The following is a 17,248-nucleotide window of genomic DNA, read 5'->3' on the forward strand; positions in this document are numbered from 1 at the left end:
GAAGGAAATAAATAAATCATGCACCAGCCCTAAAAAAGTTCTAAAGCTTCCCAGACGGGGCGTGTGGGCGCCTCCACCGTCTGACAGAGGACGGGGCCTCCCTGAGGAATCGTCCATCCCTGGCAGGCACCTCCAGATCTGAACCACGCAAAGGCTGGGAGGAGGAGGAGGAGGAGGAGGCCAAGGAGGAGCTTCCTCAAGCGCCGCCGGCCAGAGAAAGGCGGCGGGGTGGGCCTCTCCCCTCCCTCCTGCAAAAAAGCGAAGCCGCAGCCGGCGGCGGCTCAGCCGGTCGGCTCCGCGCCCTGCAAAGTCCATTCCTCCCCTCCGGCGTCCCCTGAGAGGAGGGGAAGAGCGTTTCTCTTGGAGCCGCGCCTGCTGCCGGCGATGGAAGGGGCCGCCGCTACGCGGTGAGGAGCACCTGCCGCGTCTCCCGAGGGACTTGCTTGGGGTAAGTAAAGCGATGGGAAACTTTTCCCACCGCCTCCTTAGAGAAGCCGGTGGCTGCGCTGCGCTGGAGTCTCAGACTGGGAAGGGGGCGCGCTGCGTCGCTGGTTTGGAAAGGAGACCCGAAAACACTTCAAACGAAATGATGGGATCGGATCGGCCTCGGTGGGCTTTATATATATATATGTATATACCCCTTGGTCCATTTGATTCAGCTCGGAGGTCGGCGCTGCGTCGTGGGAACAGAACGCGCGGTTTGTTGGTCGTTGAGCCTGGCCGTTTACGCTCCCTCTGTTTCTGAAAAGCAGCTCGGAATGATGGGGAAAAGGCTTTTTCGCCCAGCCGTCTTGAGCTACTTTCAACATCCCAAGTAGACGTGAGTCATCCCAATAAAACGGATCGCAAGCCTAGTTCGCGATTATTTTTTTTTAAATGAGGCTTTGGTTGTTTTGTGTCGAAAGGCAAAAGGCAGGGATCCGTCCCAGGTCGTTTTTAGAAAGGTGTCAGTTTTGTCTTGGAATCAGCATTCGAAGGCCAATTTTTAGATAAATTAAAGATTAAATGATGAAGGGAGAAATTGAAGAACGTTGATGATGAGCACTTTTTACACCTATGAAAGCTATAGTCAACTGTTTCCCCTTCTTTTCATTACGCGCTCTGGTTTTTTAATGATCTTTCTTCTGGATTAAAACATGGATACATAGGATCAACCAAATTCGTTTGTTCCTAGTGGTAGTGGGCAGTTCTTTGCAGGTGGCAGCCGCCAACTAACCTGGCTTTCCCTGAAAAAGCTAAACAGGGAGGGGTTTGGTTAAGGATAGGATAGGAGACCACTAGGAAACCCCAGGGCTGAAGGCTAGGTTGGAAAATTGAAAGTTTCTGAAAAGACAACTGTGGCAAACACCTTCGGTATCCTTACTATGAATGTAGATGTATCCATCTAATAACCAGGAGTCAAGCTCAATGTAGATAATATTTATCTTTTTTAAAATTGATAAAAATCATCATAGATGCTCATATATGAAATGCGGAGGAGAAAACTGCTTCTTCTGCACTCTTTCTCATAATGCCTTAGTAATTTTATATATACATTTCACTGGTCAGATGTTTCTAAATAGAAGTTGAATTTTTTTTAAAAAAAAATCTAAATCATGGTCATGCCACTATGACAATAGATATAGATTAACTGCCTATCATTTAGATTTTTACAATTAAGTTAATTTTTGTTATCTGTTTTGATATTTCTAGTATAAAGATGAAGGACAAAAACATATAGAATATTTATGCTAAAGGTAAAGGTTCCCCTCGCACATATGTGCTAGCCCTTCGGTGTTCATTTCCGTTTCAAAGCCTAAGAGCCAGCGCTGTCTGAAGACGGCTGCATGGTCATGTGGCCGGCATGACTAAATCCCAAAGGCTCATGGATTGCTGTTACCTTCCCACCAAAAGTGGTCCCTATTTTCCTACTTGCATTTTTTATGTGCTTTCGAACTGCTAGGTTGGCAGAAGCTGGGAGAAGTAACGGGAGCTCACTCTGTTACGTGGCACTAGGGATTCGAACCACTGAACTGCTGACCTTTCAATTGACAAGCTCAGCATCTTAGCCACTGAACCACCACATCCCTTTATTTATATTTATTTATTCTGTCTGTCTGTCTGTCTGTCTTTATGCTAACATGCTGGAATTCTGGGAGATGAAGTCCACACATCTTAAAGTTGCCAAGATTGAAAAAAAATGCTTTAAGCTCTTATGTGCTTGGATTGGAATTATGAACAGATCAGCCTATTACTTCTGCAAATAATTGTGAATGGCTCCATGTACCCGCACCCTCCTTGCGATTAAAAACTCCTCCCTACTAACAAGATGAAACAACCCAGGGCAGGGAGGGGAAAGAAAAGAGGAACTACTGCCTGTTGGTGACATTGAAGAGAAGGTCACATTTAATTTTAGATTTAGATTGAAAGGTGATGGATGTTTCCCTGTATGGACTGATATACCAATACCTTTTAAATTTTTTAAAAATTGGTTTAAAGTTTTAGCTGATCTATTTTTGTGTTCCTGAGTTTTTTCCCCTTCTTTTGTTATAGTGATTTTTGTACTCAAGGATCCTTTCCCAACATGTCAGAGTTCTGGCTAATCTCAGCTCCAGGGGATAAGGCAAATTTGCTTGCCTGGGACAGAATGAATACCGTGACTTCGAAAGCCAACCTGTCCAGCAACAGCAAGTTTGCCATCCCTGATCTCAAGGTAAAAAGTGGGATGAAAAGTTAGGAGGGAGAGAAGGAGGAAGAGCAAGACAAGAACAGAGCAGGGATCAAGCATATTTCTTCTTTTTTAATAGAGTGGATCTCTGTACAGGGAAAATTAGTTGAATAATATATATATAATTTGCTGCTTTCTGAAATGCTTGAATAATGTGGACCATTATTATTAATTAGTGGGTTAATTACTAGCAGAAAAATCTGGAGGTTTAATTTGGTTCTACTCAAGCCCATTGTTTGCAGTAAATCTTAAATAATTTAAGTTTAAACAATCTATGAGCATCCTTAATTGTCAAGATTGCAATTAATCAAAGTGGAACTCCGCCATAAATATCTTCTATAGAGAGAAATTAAGTACATGGAATTGTAGCATTAATAAACTAAATCCAAATGAATTCAATGGGACCTAGTTCCAAGGAACCATACATTTCATTGAGCATACACTTTGAATGGAGATGTCTGCAAGGAAGCAGGACTGCATGGGAGTTATAATATGTACATAATGTCATTGCATCATATTTTACCATAATTGATAAATCATAATGTGTTACCAATGCCGTTAGCATGTCCATTCCAAATAAGTCTTAGTATGCTGTGTAAACTTTCTCATGGTTAACAGAGCTTGGAATATAAATTACTTCTTCAATATCATCCTGCACTAACATGTTAGCTAATTTTGGTGAACTACTAGATGTAAAAAAATATAGGGATTAATAATATGACTATGATAGAAGTGTTGGCTGATATCTGAAAACCACCTTCACTGTTGGAATCTTAAAAGTGTAATAATTTCAGGAAGAGATGCAATGAATTTATCTGCTGCAACCAGTTTCTGTTTAGATTATATATAAATGAGGGAAGGCTCCCCATCTTAAGGCTTAAATGTTTTTTCCTACTGAAGTTGGCAAGAAAATACATATTCTATTCAGTGTCTTATGATTGCATATGCAATATACTGTGAGCAATAAATCTGTTGAGGAACACTGAGAATAAAAATAGGGAAGAAGTCTTATAGAAGTGGATTTATAATCACATGCTAACATACAGTTTTTCCTTATTTAGAATAGAAGAAGAGGCATTTTTGTCATTTTCCATTGAGAGAAAATGTTCTCCCTGATTGACTTTGGCTTCCTGCAAGTGCCCTTAATACTTTGATTACACCATACACCTCATTATTCGTGCCAAAAATAATAAAACTATATCATTCTGGTAAAACAGTTGTGCAGCTCTTCTGTTTGTATTAAAAGTATTTGTGTTCCCTTCCACAGGTAGGAACTCTGGACACGCTGGTTGGCCTCTCAGATGAGTTGGGAAAACTCGATAGTTTTGCTGAAAGGTAAAATAGAACTTATTTACTGCACACAAACACAAATGGAAGTTGTTTCTCCAGGCCACAGAGTTCCCGCCTCAACCTAACTCTGACTTGTTTAAGCTTGGTCCTAGAGGTCAGCCAGATCAGGCAGGCTTGGCTTTATTCTTTTTAAAGAAGAGTTGGGTCTAACTCCTGTGTTTTATTTTGAATTGAATATATTTAGATCTAGGGAAGCAGTGAGGTTTATTGCAAGGTAACCAGCAAGTCCCTGGGAAAAGTGGTCCCTGCCTCTTCATTGATCTATTCCAGGGTTCTTCAACCTTGGCAACTTTAAGCCCGGCGGACTTCAACTCCCAGAATTTACCAGCCAGCAAAGCTGGCTGGGGAATTCTGGGAGTTGAAGTCCGCCGGGCTTAAAGTTGCCAAGGTTGGAGAACCCTGATCTATTCTATACACTAATTCTGAGGAGCCATTTACAGAGAGGCTGGGGGTGGGGGTGGGGATATATAGGATTTTTTTTTCCCCAGAAGCACTACAAATGCTTTTAAGAATATCTAAATAGCTCTGTTCTGTTTTATTTGGAAATATATCCATCTAGAGCTGAATCTTCTCTAAATCCCCCCCTGCCCCAAAATCTTCATTGTCCAGACTTCACATATCTGAAGGATGGCCTTCTTGGTTTATTTCTTAACCCAGAAGCATTGGAGGAAGCCAAAGTCAATCAGGGAGAACATTTTTCTCCCACATTGGTAATAACAATAATAACAATAATAACAATAATAACAATAACAATAACAATAACAACAACAACAACAACAACAACAACAACAACAACAATAATAATAATAATAATAATAATAATAATAATAATAATAATAATAATAATAATAATAATAATGTTTTAATTTGTATACCGCCCTTCTCCCGAAGGACTCAGGGCGGTGAACAGGCAAATAAAATACAAACAGAAACATACACAATAATTAAAACAACCCTTAAAAAACTGATTCAAATTTGCCAGAAAATTTAAAATAAATTACACCCCATAAAATTACAGAAATTTAAAACCCATCAAAATTCAATTAAAATTTAAAATTTAGAATTTAAAATCAGGCCAGTCCAGCCATATGAAATAAATAGGTTTTAAGTTCGCAGCGAAAGGTCCTAAGGTCAGGTAGTTGTCGAAGCCCGAGGGGAAGCTCGTTCCACAGGGTAGGAGCCCCCACAGAGAAGGCCCTCCCCCTGGGGGCCGCCAGTCAACACTGTTTGGCTGACGGCACCCTGAGGAGTCCCTCTCTGTGGGAACGCACCGGACGCTGGGAGATAGAGGCCGGCAGTAGACGGTCCTGTAAGTAGCCCGGTCCTAAGCAAGGTCCTAATAGCAAGTCCTCCTCCATCGGTATAGCCACCACTAAGAGATACAGGACGACTACTAAGACACACAACACAGAATTTGGGAAAGAAGATATAGGGGTGAAAAATGAAGTGTATACTTGAAACGCTTTAGTGAGATTTGGCAGCCTGGAACAAAAGTCGGATTTGGTGTGGTGGGGGGAGGTATAGGATGCTCCCCAGTCCTCCTCCTATTTTACACTGAGAAGCATAGTCAAACAGGCAAGACAGATCAGAGACCCTGTTTTCTCTCATTTCTTTTTCTAAATGCCCACTTTCCAATTCTCTTTCCCCTTTTGTCTCTGGAGATTCTCAGTCAAACAGGTCATGGTTGTCTCAGAGGTGCTTTTTTCCAAAAGACAACTGGATTATATATATTTTTCTTTTTCCCTTGAGGAAAAAGACATTTCACTTTTCATCCAAGAAGCTTCATCAGTTCTGGCTGGATGTGGGGGAATGGAAGAGTTAGTCCTAATTCTTTCATTCCCCACCACCTACCACCCACCAGCCAGAACTGATGAAGCTTCTTGGATGAAAAGCGAAACATCTTCTTCTTCTTCATATATATATATGTGTGTGTGTGTGTGTGTGTGTGTGTGTGTGTGTGTGTGTGTGTGTGTAGGTCTTTGGTTATTCGGGTTTTCTCCCACGTAAAATTGGAAGTGTCTTGGCGACGTTTCGACGAAGTCTCATTCGTCATCTTCAGGCTTCAGCTTCGTGCTTCTGGGAGCAATGTGTGATTGCAGCTGTTTCTTCCTTTTTAACTGCTAGTGGGGATTTGAACTGATTGGGTGGGAGCTTGGCTGTGCTCTGATTGGATGGGGGTTTTTTTATGCTCTGATTGGCTGGGGGTGTGTCCTGTGTTGGTGGGGGCTTGGTTGTGCTCAGATTAGTCTGAGTTGCAGGGGGATTTGAGCTGGTGAGCTGCATTGCTGTTGTTTGGCTTCGTGTTTGTGGTCGTGCTACATCTTCATAGTGGGTGTCTGTCTGCTGTATGTATGGATTGGAGGGGTTTGAAATGGCTAATGTTGCAGCTGCGGTCTGGCTTCTGGTCCTTGGTTGTGCTTCCTGATCAGTGTGGGTTTGGGTCTGCTTTCTGGGTGGATGTGTGGTGGTGACATCCTGTGTGGACCTCGTGAGTGTGGGTCTGGTGTCATTCCTCGTGTTAGGGACTCGTTTGTCAATAAGGGCGGGTTTCCAAATGGCTGGTAGGCGGGAGGTATCATCTCATTTGTTCATGCTGTGTGGGCGTTTTTCTATCTCAATGGCTTCTCTGATTATTCTGTTGTTAAAGTGTTCAGTTTTGGCGATAGTTCTGGTCTTTTTAAAGTCAATATCGTGTCCTGTGGCTTTAAGGTGTTGGACCAGGGAAGAAGTTGGTTCCTCTTTTTTGACTAAGTTCTTGTGTTCTTCAATGCGTGCACTTATTCTTCTGTTGGTTTGTCCAATGTATGTGGTGGGGCAGGCGGTGCATGGGATTTCATATACTCCTTGATTTTCTAACTCAATTTTGTCTTTGGGGTTTCTTAGGATGGTGGATATTTTTCGGTTTGTGCAGAATGCTGTCTTGATGTTGTGTTTGTGGAGGATCTTGCTGATTCTGTCTGTGGTGCCTTTTATATATGGGAGGAGGGCTGTGCCGTTTTCTTGTTCTCTGTCTTGGATTTTAGTGGGGGGTTCTTTTTGGATTAGTTTGGTAATCTTATTTCTCTGGAATCCATTGGATGTTAGTATGTTTGTGAGAGTGTGTAGTTCGGTTTTTAGGTGTTGTTCGTCAGCTAAGCGTTTTGTTCTAGAGATGAGTGTCTTGGCTACGGAGTTGATCTGTGCTGGGTGGTGGTGTGAGAGTGCGTGCAGATAGCGGTTTGTGTGTGTTTTCTTCTGGTAGATGGTGTGTCCTAGGGAGCCATTGGGTTTCTTGTAGACTAAGACATCTAGGAAGGGAAGTTGGTTGTTAACTTCTGTTTCCATGGTGAACTGTATTTTGGGGTGTAGGCTATTGAGGTGTGTAAGGAAGTTGTCAAGTTTTTCTTTCCCGTGTGGCCAGATTATGAAGGTGTCGTCTACGTATCTGAGCCAGAGTTTGGGTTTGTGATCAGATTTTTCTAGTGCTTGGGTTTCAAAGTGTTCCATGTAGAGGTTGGCAATGACAGGTGAGAGGGGTGATCCCATAGGTGCTCCTTCTATTTGTTTGTATTTTTGTCCGTTATAGATGAAGTATGTGTTGGATACATACTTGTGTCAAACCCCCACTAGCAGTTAAAAAGGAAGAAACAGCTGCAATCTCACATTGCTCCCAGAAGCACGAAGCTGAAGCCTGAAGATGACGAATGAGACTTCGTCGAAACGTCGCCAAGACACTTCCAATTTTACGCGGGAGAAAACCTGAATAACCAAAGACCTACATATACATACATACATACATACATACATACATACATACATACATACATACATATATATATATATATATATATATATGTATATAATCTCGTTACCTTTTGAAAAAGCACCTTTGAGTCTTTCCCCTTTTCTTCTTGTTCCTTGTATCTAGATGAAAAGTTAGAAGTATGAAGCTGTGTATTTTATTGAGGGCTTGGAATTTTTTTTTTTTTAGTGCAGAACACACAGGCCTATTATTAAGAAATAGATTTGCTGCTCCTCAGTGGGGTATTGTTTCTCAGAATCCATCTGTTTTCTCACCAGGCTCCTTAATAATAATATCATGGTCACCAAGAATTAAATAATTCAACTTTGCTCTATGCATAGACATCCATTCCTAACCAAGCTGGTGCCAAAACTACAAGAAATGGGTTCCCACACCGTGATGCACATTTAATCTCTTGCGCTGCCCCAGGTGCAGATTTTCATTTTTATTTATGAGTTGCATTTCTGCATGAGCCATCTCACCTAAGTAACGCTGGGTGGTTTACAGTAGCATAATAAAACAATATAAACACCCGAATATAAAAGCACAGCTAAAAACAGAATTAAAAACAAGTTAAAGCTTACGAGTTAAAAGTAAAAAAAAAAAACTGTTTAAATTTTAAAAATTTTCAGAAGGCTAAAAAGTTTAATGAGGAAACAGGAGTACCCTCAAGCCAGCAGCCATCCTCAGGATTGCATCAGACTCTTAGATCCCCATGCTAATTGGAAGAGCCAGTTCTTAATTCTCTTCTGGAAAACCAGGAGAGTGGGGCAGGGGTTTGCCTTATCTCTGGGGGCAAGATTTTCCAAAGGGCAGAGGCAACTGCAGAGATGCCTCATAATAGCAAGCATTTTTGCCCTGCGATTTCAACCCACATTCCTATTAACTGCGTTCTTTTATAGAAGAAGCTGAAGGTCTGATGGAGAAGCTCATCTGATGAGAGAACAGAATTAAATGTGAGATTAGCATATTATAAAAATGAATGCAACAGATGCCGAACCCCTTGGACAACGAGAGAATTAGGTCTGAAGCTACGCCAATGAACTCAGCATTTATATTATAGTTGCAGAGAAGCAGATTGTTAGTAGAATTGTTATTCGATCAACATATGCAAGAAATCCTGGTACATCTAGCTAGGCAGCAGAAACCAGCCGGCACTGCTTCTGACCAGCGTAGCAGGGAAGGGGCAAGAGTTTTCAGGGTCTCTTGTTTCCGTGCAGTTTTATTACTTATTTACACAAGGAGGCAGAATATTTTTCCATGTCACTTTGAAGCAGCCCGTGGCATTCTGATGCTCTCTTGCCTGTCCGTTTGTGAGCTGTTTCCATCTCGGATGGCACGCTCTCTTTGCAAACCTATTTTTAAATGCTCACCAAAGTTAAAATGGTGTGGAATTAAGAGGAGAATCCTAGGAAATCTGTGTAGAGACTGAATATTTCAAAAGCAAACTAATGTCCATTTGTAAATACGTTTATTCTGAAAGAAGTGTTTTTGGACTTTTCCCATTCTGCTACATCAGTTACATGCCCAAATGCCTACCTGAAGGAACATCTGTGGATCCCATAGGCTTCAGCAATGCTTCCTCCATTCGTGGTTGCTTGTAGGCTACAGTTTAAAGCAAACTTCATATACACACTCTGACTCCAAGTTTGCTTTTTCCTGTTCCTGAACAAGCCACACCTTATGTTCTTGACACCCAGTAGCAGTTGGGAAACAAACTTTGTAACATAGAGAAATTACTAGGACTGAATTGTTAGTCCATCAATCAGAATTGGGTGCAAAATAACAGAAGATCATGCACATAGAATTTTTTAAAAAGCTTTATCTTCTTATTTTTTGTACCAGAACTCAATAGGCCTTTAACACAGTACCCCAAACACACTTTAAAAAATAGCCAGTTCCCTTTGTTCTTAATGAAACTTCCTGTTGATCCATCACTGATCTGTCTTTTGTCCACTTCTGTCTACACCTTGGTTCTCACCTTAAGGACTGTGAAAGTGATGGTTTTTACTAGCTGTAAAGTTATTTCATGCTTCTCGAATTAATTTGAACTAAATTGTTACTGTTTTGTTCTTGTATGAAGTGTAATAAAGAAAATTGCCCAGTATATTGGAGAAGTTTTAGAAGATTCAAAAGATAAAGTACAGGAAAACCTGCTGGCTAATGGAGGTAGGCCTTGAAATCATGGATATACTGTTGTATTTGGATATAGTTTGTTGTTTTCACTCAGTTTCTAGTAAAAAGCACTGGAATTAATATACTCGTTTATTAGGAAATTAGATGATGCTTCTCGTTTTAGAAAATAATGCTTGTAGGTTGCATTTTTCATTAGTTTTAGGACAAATTCCTGTCAACTCATAACTGTGTTATGGATGAAATGATTTTTTTCTTCACTATTTATAAGATTTAAAAATTGTGATTATTTTACAAGGAGTCCCAATTTACTGAGAAGTGGCTATTACTCTACAATTCCATACAGTTCTATTCTACAGATCACAAAGTATTTAATTATTTCTAATGATACAGAAAAGCCCTTAACGTCAGTCAGCAGTGAAACACTTAGCACAAGGAAAGTAAATTTAACAGACAGGAAGAAGAAAACTCAGGCTAAAATGACACTTTAAACTGCAATGTCTTGAGAACGTTGCAATTGTCACAGGCTAAAGTGAGACGCAAATTGCCCCAAATTCTGCTTTAGTTCATATCTACGCATAGAAGCTTTTGTGCAATCTACTGAAAACCACCTTTCATGAACTGTTGAAACGTCTTATCGATAGCATAAAACCAGAATGGAATTTTAGTTCTTTGGCAGATATCTTGTGCCAATTGATAACTTTACTTTTTAAGCCAGGTATTTTTTGAAGATCAATAATTGAACTTACTGTATTTCAGGCGCAAAGGACAAAATGAAATGTCTAAAGGGTATGTTGTGTTTGGGTGGCAATGTGTCTTGGCCAGCATGCACTAGTGTGTTTAATAATAGAGTCGAGCCCACATCTGGTTGTAGGGGTACAGTGATCAGGTTACGATGGATTTCTCTAGTAACAACCCCGTAGCTTGATCACCAACTCCCTATGACTCAGATTACTGCAGGTCTGCATCCTTTATACTACTGTTGATTTTTCTTTTCCTTCAGTCTTTTTTCTTTCTTTTTAACTTATTCTGCATGTATAGTGAAAGGAACTGTAGGGACTATTGAAGTGTGTGAAACTTTTTGCATGCATCTGTTTTCTTATGATCAATTGTATCACGCGCATTCTTCAGCGTGCAAAACAAGTTACTACAGTTTTTACTGGATAGATTAGTTCAGGTTACCCCATCTAAACCAGCTTTGCTGGCTGAGGAACTCTGGGCGTTGAAGTCCACAAGTCTTAAAGTTGCCAAGGTTGGAGACCCCTGATCTAAACTGTAAAAACTCAGATCAGAGTTTAATGGCAGCAAATATAGCTTGCTGCTGCCATCTAGTAGTTATTTAGATTTTGCAGCCTGGATCTGGTACATAGGTAGTCCTTGATGTACGACCACAGTAGAACAAAATTTATGTTACTAAGTTAGAAATTTGTGAAGTGAATTTTGCCTCATTTTGCAACTTTTCTTGCCACTTTTGTTAAGGGAATCATTGCAGTTGATAAGTTAGTAACACGGCTGTTCAGTGAATCTGGCTTCCCCATTGACTTCGCTTGTCAGAAGGTCGCAAAAATGGGATCACATGACCCCGAGACATTGAATCAGTTGTCAAGTATCTGAATGTAAATCACATGACCATGGAGATGCTGCAACAGTCATAAGTTGCAGCATCTTATGATCGTAAATCATTTTTTTCAGGGCTGCTGTAACTTTGAATAGTCACTAAACAAACGGTTATATGTTATAAGTCAAGGACTACCTGTACCCAGAGCTCTTCCTTACAGGTGAAAGCTATTCATTAGTCCTTACAGAGGAAAACAAAACACATAAACCACAACACACACTAAGCTAGCATCAACAATCTACAGTCTTTGCCATTCTACATTCTCGCTGGCTCCAGGTATTTTCCTTATGTAGCTATTGTAGCCATCTTAGGGAAAGGAAGTGGTGATTCCCCTTGTTTCATTTCCTGCCCACCAAGCAATGCTTGCTGATTAGGAAACAGTCACCAATCTATTTCCCTCACGGGTGGGGAGTGAGAATGGGTGAATTAGATCAGGGATCTCCAACCTTGGCAACTTTAAGACTTGCGGACTTCAACTCCCAGAATTCCTCAGCCAGCGGGCTGAGGAATTCTGGGAGCTGAAGTCCAGAAGTCTCAAAGTTTATTATTCACACTTTTATTCACACTTTGTGCGAATAAGTTGCCACGGTTGGAGACCCCTGAATTAGACGATTGGTTAGAATGGCAGATTAGCCCACTGTGAAGTTGCCTTACACTTAGTCCTCCCGACCACAACTGGGACCAAAATCACAGTCGTTGAGTGAAGTGGTCATTAAGCAAGATGCCCACATGACTGCTTTGTTCAATGGACACAATCCCGGCATTTGCAGTTGCGGTCATTAAACAAACTTATGTATCTCCCAGGCCTCCCTCATCTCTTGAGACATCATGCACTCATTTCCTTACTGCTCTGCCTCTCCTCTCAGATGCTGAAAATCCTTTTGCCAAAATCAGGATTTTCAGTCCTTCAGTAAAATGACACTCACTCACAGCCGGCATCAGGCCTCCCAAACACACACCCCTGCACCTGCCTGAGGTATCCCATGCTCATTACCTTACCACACTGCCCCTCTGCACTCTGCTTGGATTTCGGGTCCCCTTGTTCCTGGGAGCTGGCTGAAAGAGCTGCCTGCTGGAGGATTTCAGCTTCCCTCCATACACGGAAGGGAACTCCTTCAGTGGGGATGCAGGAAGAGAGCTTAAATCTTAAGGATTTCAGCTCTGTTTCTTCACCCTACTGAAGGAGTTCAGCTCCTCTTGGCCGGTAGCTCTTTCAGGCAGCCCCTGGAGGTGAGAGGCAGGCAGCAGAAGCAGCTTGAATATTCCCTGCCAGCTTTCTCGGGGACTTTCTGGGGAAGTCGATTGAAAAGACTGTGGTGATCACATGACTGAAGGGTGCTTGGCAACTGGTTGTAAAATGCAAACAGGGTGCCAAGCAATGTCTTGTGACAGTTGGAAGTGCTTTATGGGCCATAAGATTAGATAAGATTAGATTAGATTTATTGGATTTTTATACCGCCCTTCTCCCAAAGGACTCAGGGCGGTTCACAGCCAAAGTAAAAACAACAATTATATACACAATAATAAGATTAGATACGGCCAAAATTAAAGCCATTTAAAACCATAAAAACCCCATAAAATTTATATCAAATATTAAAAACTATTAAAAATTTCTATGCCAGTCCTGCGCGAATAAACAAGTAAGTCTTCAACTCGCGGCAGAAGGTCCGAAGGTCAGGCAGTTGACGAAGTCCTGGGGGAAGTTCATTCCAGAGGGTGGGAGCCCCCACAGAGAAGGCCCTTCCCCTGGGGGCCGCCAGCCGACATTGCTTGGCGGACGGCACCCTGAGGAGTCCCTCTCTGTGTGAGCGCACGAGTCGGTGGGAGGCATTCGGTAGCAGTAGGTGGTCCCGTAAGTACCCCGGCCCTAAGCCATGGAGCGCTTTAAAGGTAGTAACCAAAATCTTGAAGTGCACCCGAAAGACCACAGGTAGCCAGTGCAGCCTGCGCAGGAGTGGTGTTACATGGGAGCCACGAGCGGCTCCCTCTATCACCCGCGCAGCTGCATTCTGAACCAACTGGAGCCTCCAGGTGCTCTTCAAGGGGAGCCCCATGTAGAGAGCATTGCAGTAATCCAAGCGAGAGGTAACAAGAGCATGAGTGACCGTGCATAGGGCATCCCAGTCAAGGAAGGGGCGCAACTGGCGAATCAGGCGAACCTGATAAAAAGCTCTCCTGGAGACGGTCGTCAAATGATCTTCAAAAGACAACCGCCCATCCAGGAGAACGCCCAAGTTGCGCACCCTCTCCACCGGGGCCCATGATTCGCCCCCAATAGTCAGCCGCGGCTGCAGCTGACTGTACCGGGGTGCCGGCATCCACAGCCACTCCATCTTGGAGGCCGGATAAAGCGCCATTTTGAGCGCCATAGTAATTCTGGACTGTAGTTACGCAAATAGTCGAGGACTACCTGTAAAAGTATGAAATTGGGACATGGGGAGACATAAGAGGGACCTCTGCCAAAGCTCCTTCGATCATTTATATCTATCAGTCCGATCATTTCTGAACATGTATAGGGTGTACTGAAAAAATGCTAAACCCATGTTCAAAGGTAGCTTGGATCCACAAGTATGGGGGACAAGTGAAACAGAAAGGAGCTGTGATGCTGTCAGCAAGTAACTTTCCATTTTATGCATCTGGCAGTAACCAAAGGACAACCATCCAGAACATGTGTATGGTAACTGACTTCCTGAATCACACAATTCTGGATGGTTGACACATAATCACAACACTACTGTTGCCAAAGCCAAAACAGAGGGAATAAACAATCCTTTCCTCTCCCACCAGGGGGGACATACATATCTGTGATGCAGTTTGCCAAGAGTCACAAGAAATGAAGCTGCATAAAGTGATCTGGGAGCATTGGCCACTGGGGATAACAGTTGTAGCCCTCTTGTCAGCAGCAGCAATGGAAAGCTTTTAATGCACCCACTGATGACAGACGGACCATAAAAGCACATGTCTGGCAGAACCTGGTTCTCTTTTCCTTCTCTGCAGTACAGGACTAGTGCTCTTTCAAAAAAAGCACTGAACCCATGTTATATATATTTAAATCACAATGTAAGGGAGGCCGTGAGTTTTAATCCTGCCTTAGTCACGAAAGCCGGCTGAGTGACCTTGGGCTGTAACCTATTATTTGTATTCATGGTTTATTCAGAAGAAAAGAGCACAGAAGAACGGATTCCAAAATAAGATATGTGACAACTACAATGAAGTGCTGCATGGTGGAATAGTTCTGTCTGAAATCCATTTCATTCTCTTTCAGGAATGTGGCAAAAAGGCTTAAGGTTGCCAACCTTGGCAACTTTAAGACTTCAACACCCAGAATCCCATTGGAAATTGAAGTCCACAAGTCTTAAAGTTGCCAGGGTTGGACATCCTTAGTTTAAGGGAAAGGAAAGGGCCAATCAGTTTAACAGTTTATCAGTTTAAGGCTGTGCATTTAGGAATTTTACAAACATTTTTGGACGGAGTCCCATTTGCTTCTTGTATGTTCCTACTGAGCTGCCTCATCCATATTTTATAGAGGGAGGCTAAAGATGTAGCCTGTTGATTTCAAGTCTCCAAGTCCTTAATTCTTGATGTGCGCATTAGATTTTCGACACCCAGGAAATATAAGAAGGTAAGGTGACTCTTTCTAGGAGAAGCAACACTAGTCTAGAGAAAGACTTTGAGATACCAAAAGGGAGCCATTCTGATACCACAAAGGTAGAGGGTTATTGTAGGCATTTGAAAGAGGCATACCATCCTCTAAGGAAGAGGTCCCCACACATGCTTATGTGCTAGCCAAGCATTCATTTCTTTAGATCACCTGGATTTGCACTGTGTATGTATCCAAATGCATTGTGAAAGTTTAGTCCCATATATTTCTTGCAGACATACCATCTCACACACATGTCATGGACCTCTAAGTGAAGAAGGTTTCACTTAAGAATTCCCTTTTTGTGTGTTGTTAAGGCCTTGCTAAGAACTATACAAAGTTGCTGAGATGTCTAGAAGCATCTCAAATGTTCTTTCTCCTCTTTCCCCCCCCCCCAGCTCCAACTATGTGTGTGTCCATCTGTTTGTTCTGGCACACATGTATTATTTAAAACGTGGTTTTAAAAAAGTACCTTGCCCCACATTAGAACCCCCTCTTGATCATTTCTAACCCCTTGCAGTGTCTCCACGCTATTTTTGACATCATAGCAAAAGTCCCTTGAACAGCTTTTAAGTTATTATTATTATTTATTAGATTTTTTCAGTTGACCAAACTGGCTCAAAAGACCAACCCACAAAAGGAGAGGGCTAAAACTACAAAAGCAGTTTTTTTAAAAATAAAACAAGTCAGGGGGCTTTATGGTCCTCTAGCCTGGGGGTCTCCAACCTTAGTAACTTTAAGACTTGTGGACTTCAACTCCCAGAATTCTGAGGGATTCTGAGGGATTCTGGGAGTTGAAGTCCACAAGTCTTAAAGTTTCCAAAGTTGAAGACCCCTGCTCTAGCCAATATGAACTACATCTTTCAGGCCCCCAGATCTTCTGATTGTAGCTGTGAAGCATTTTAGTTCAGTGGCACACTGTGTGGGCCATGGATTGTCTAACCCTGCCCTAAATTAAAGCTAACTATGGGATTACTTTTAATCAAAATCTTTACTTTCTTATTTGCTAACTATATTGACAAGATGAGCCCCAAGATAAATATATTCCTCTTCATGAAACTAATTAGGTAAACCTTTATTTTTAAATTGTAAAGAATTGGCAGTAGGGGAACTTGATATATGAATTAGTATCCAGAAAAGGGAATAAATACAAGATGGCAACACTTCCCAATTTATATCCTAAATGCAAGCTAGTCTGGATGCAGGTTTTCATGAGAAAAGACTACTTTATTCTCAGAATTCTCACTGGATTTACTTTTATCATTTCAGTTGACTTGATTAGTTATCTAACAAAGTTTGAATGGGACATGGCTAAGTATCCAATAAAACAGCCACTGAAGAACATTTCAGAAGGATTAGCAAAGGTAATCACTCTGTTTCCTCATTTCTCCTGTATTCAGAAACACCCTCATCCCAGGAATGATAATAAAGTGCTGTTCATTAAAGTGTATTTAATTACTGAGGACAGCTTTCTCAGGAACCCAGTTCTGGATATGATGGCTATTGACTCACTTTGAAATTTATCAGAAAGCAAATTGGGCCCTTTTTCCACATGGCTTGGGGCCTGGGTACTTACGGGACCGCCTGCTTTACCTTATGCCTCCCACCGACCTGTACATTCACACAGAGAGGGACTTCTCAGGGTGCCGTCCGCCAAACAATGTCGGCTGGCGGCCCCCAGGGGAAGATCCTTCTCTGTGGAGGCTCCTACTCTCTGGAATGAACTTCCCCCGGGTTTACGCCAAATATCTGACCTTCGGACCTTTCGCTGCGAACTGAAAACATATTTGTTTGTTCGCGCGGGGCTTTCTTAAATTGTTTAGATTTTAAATTTAAATGTTATTTAAGTTTTTAAATTGGGGTTTTTTAGATTTTTATATATTTTAATCTATCGACCAAACTGTATAATAAGTTTTTTAATTTGTTTTTAATTGTACATTGTTTATTTTATCTCGGTTATCACCGCCCTGAGTCCTTCGGGAGAAGGGCGGTCTAGAAATCTAAATAAATAAATAAATA

At 41.8% G+C, this 17,248-nt stretch overlaps 1 protein-coding gene across 2 annotated transcripts in view; it reads left to right on the plus strand.

Moving 5' to 3' along the window:
- The first annotated feature begins 204 nt into the window (after positions 1–204).
- Positions 205–17,248, plus strand: part of ATP6V1C2 (ATPase H+ transporting V1 subunit C2) — a 33,464-nt gene continuing 16,420 nt past the window's right edge. Inside the window, exons 1-6 of one of the 2 annotated variants that reach the window (XM_058178480.1) lie at positions 205–448; positions 660–820; positions 2,533–2,692; positions 3,975–4,042; positions 9,922–10,007; positions 16,499–16,593. In XM_058178480.1, the coding sequence (XP_058034463.1) occupies positions 2,564–2,692; positions 3,975–4,042; positions 9,922–10,007; positions 16,499–16,593 (378 nt within the window). In that variant the 5' untranslated portion in view covers positions 205–448; positions 660–820; positions 2,533–2,563. The remainder of the gene's footprint in view (positions 449–659; positions 821–2,532; positions 2,693–3,974; positions 4,043–9,921; positions 10,008–16,498; positions 16,594–17,248) is intronic. The other variant, XM_058178488.1, reaches the window with a different exon arrangement.

This window comes from Ahaetulla prasina, chromosome 1 (assembly GCF_028640845.1).
Source record: "Ahaetulla prasina isolate Xishuangbanna chromosome 1, ASM2864084v1, whole genome shotgun sequence".
Lineage (NCBI taxonomy): Eukaryota > Metazoa > Chordata > Lepidosauria > Squamata > Colubridae > Ahaetulla > Ahaetulla prasina.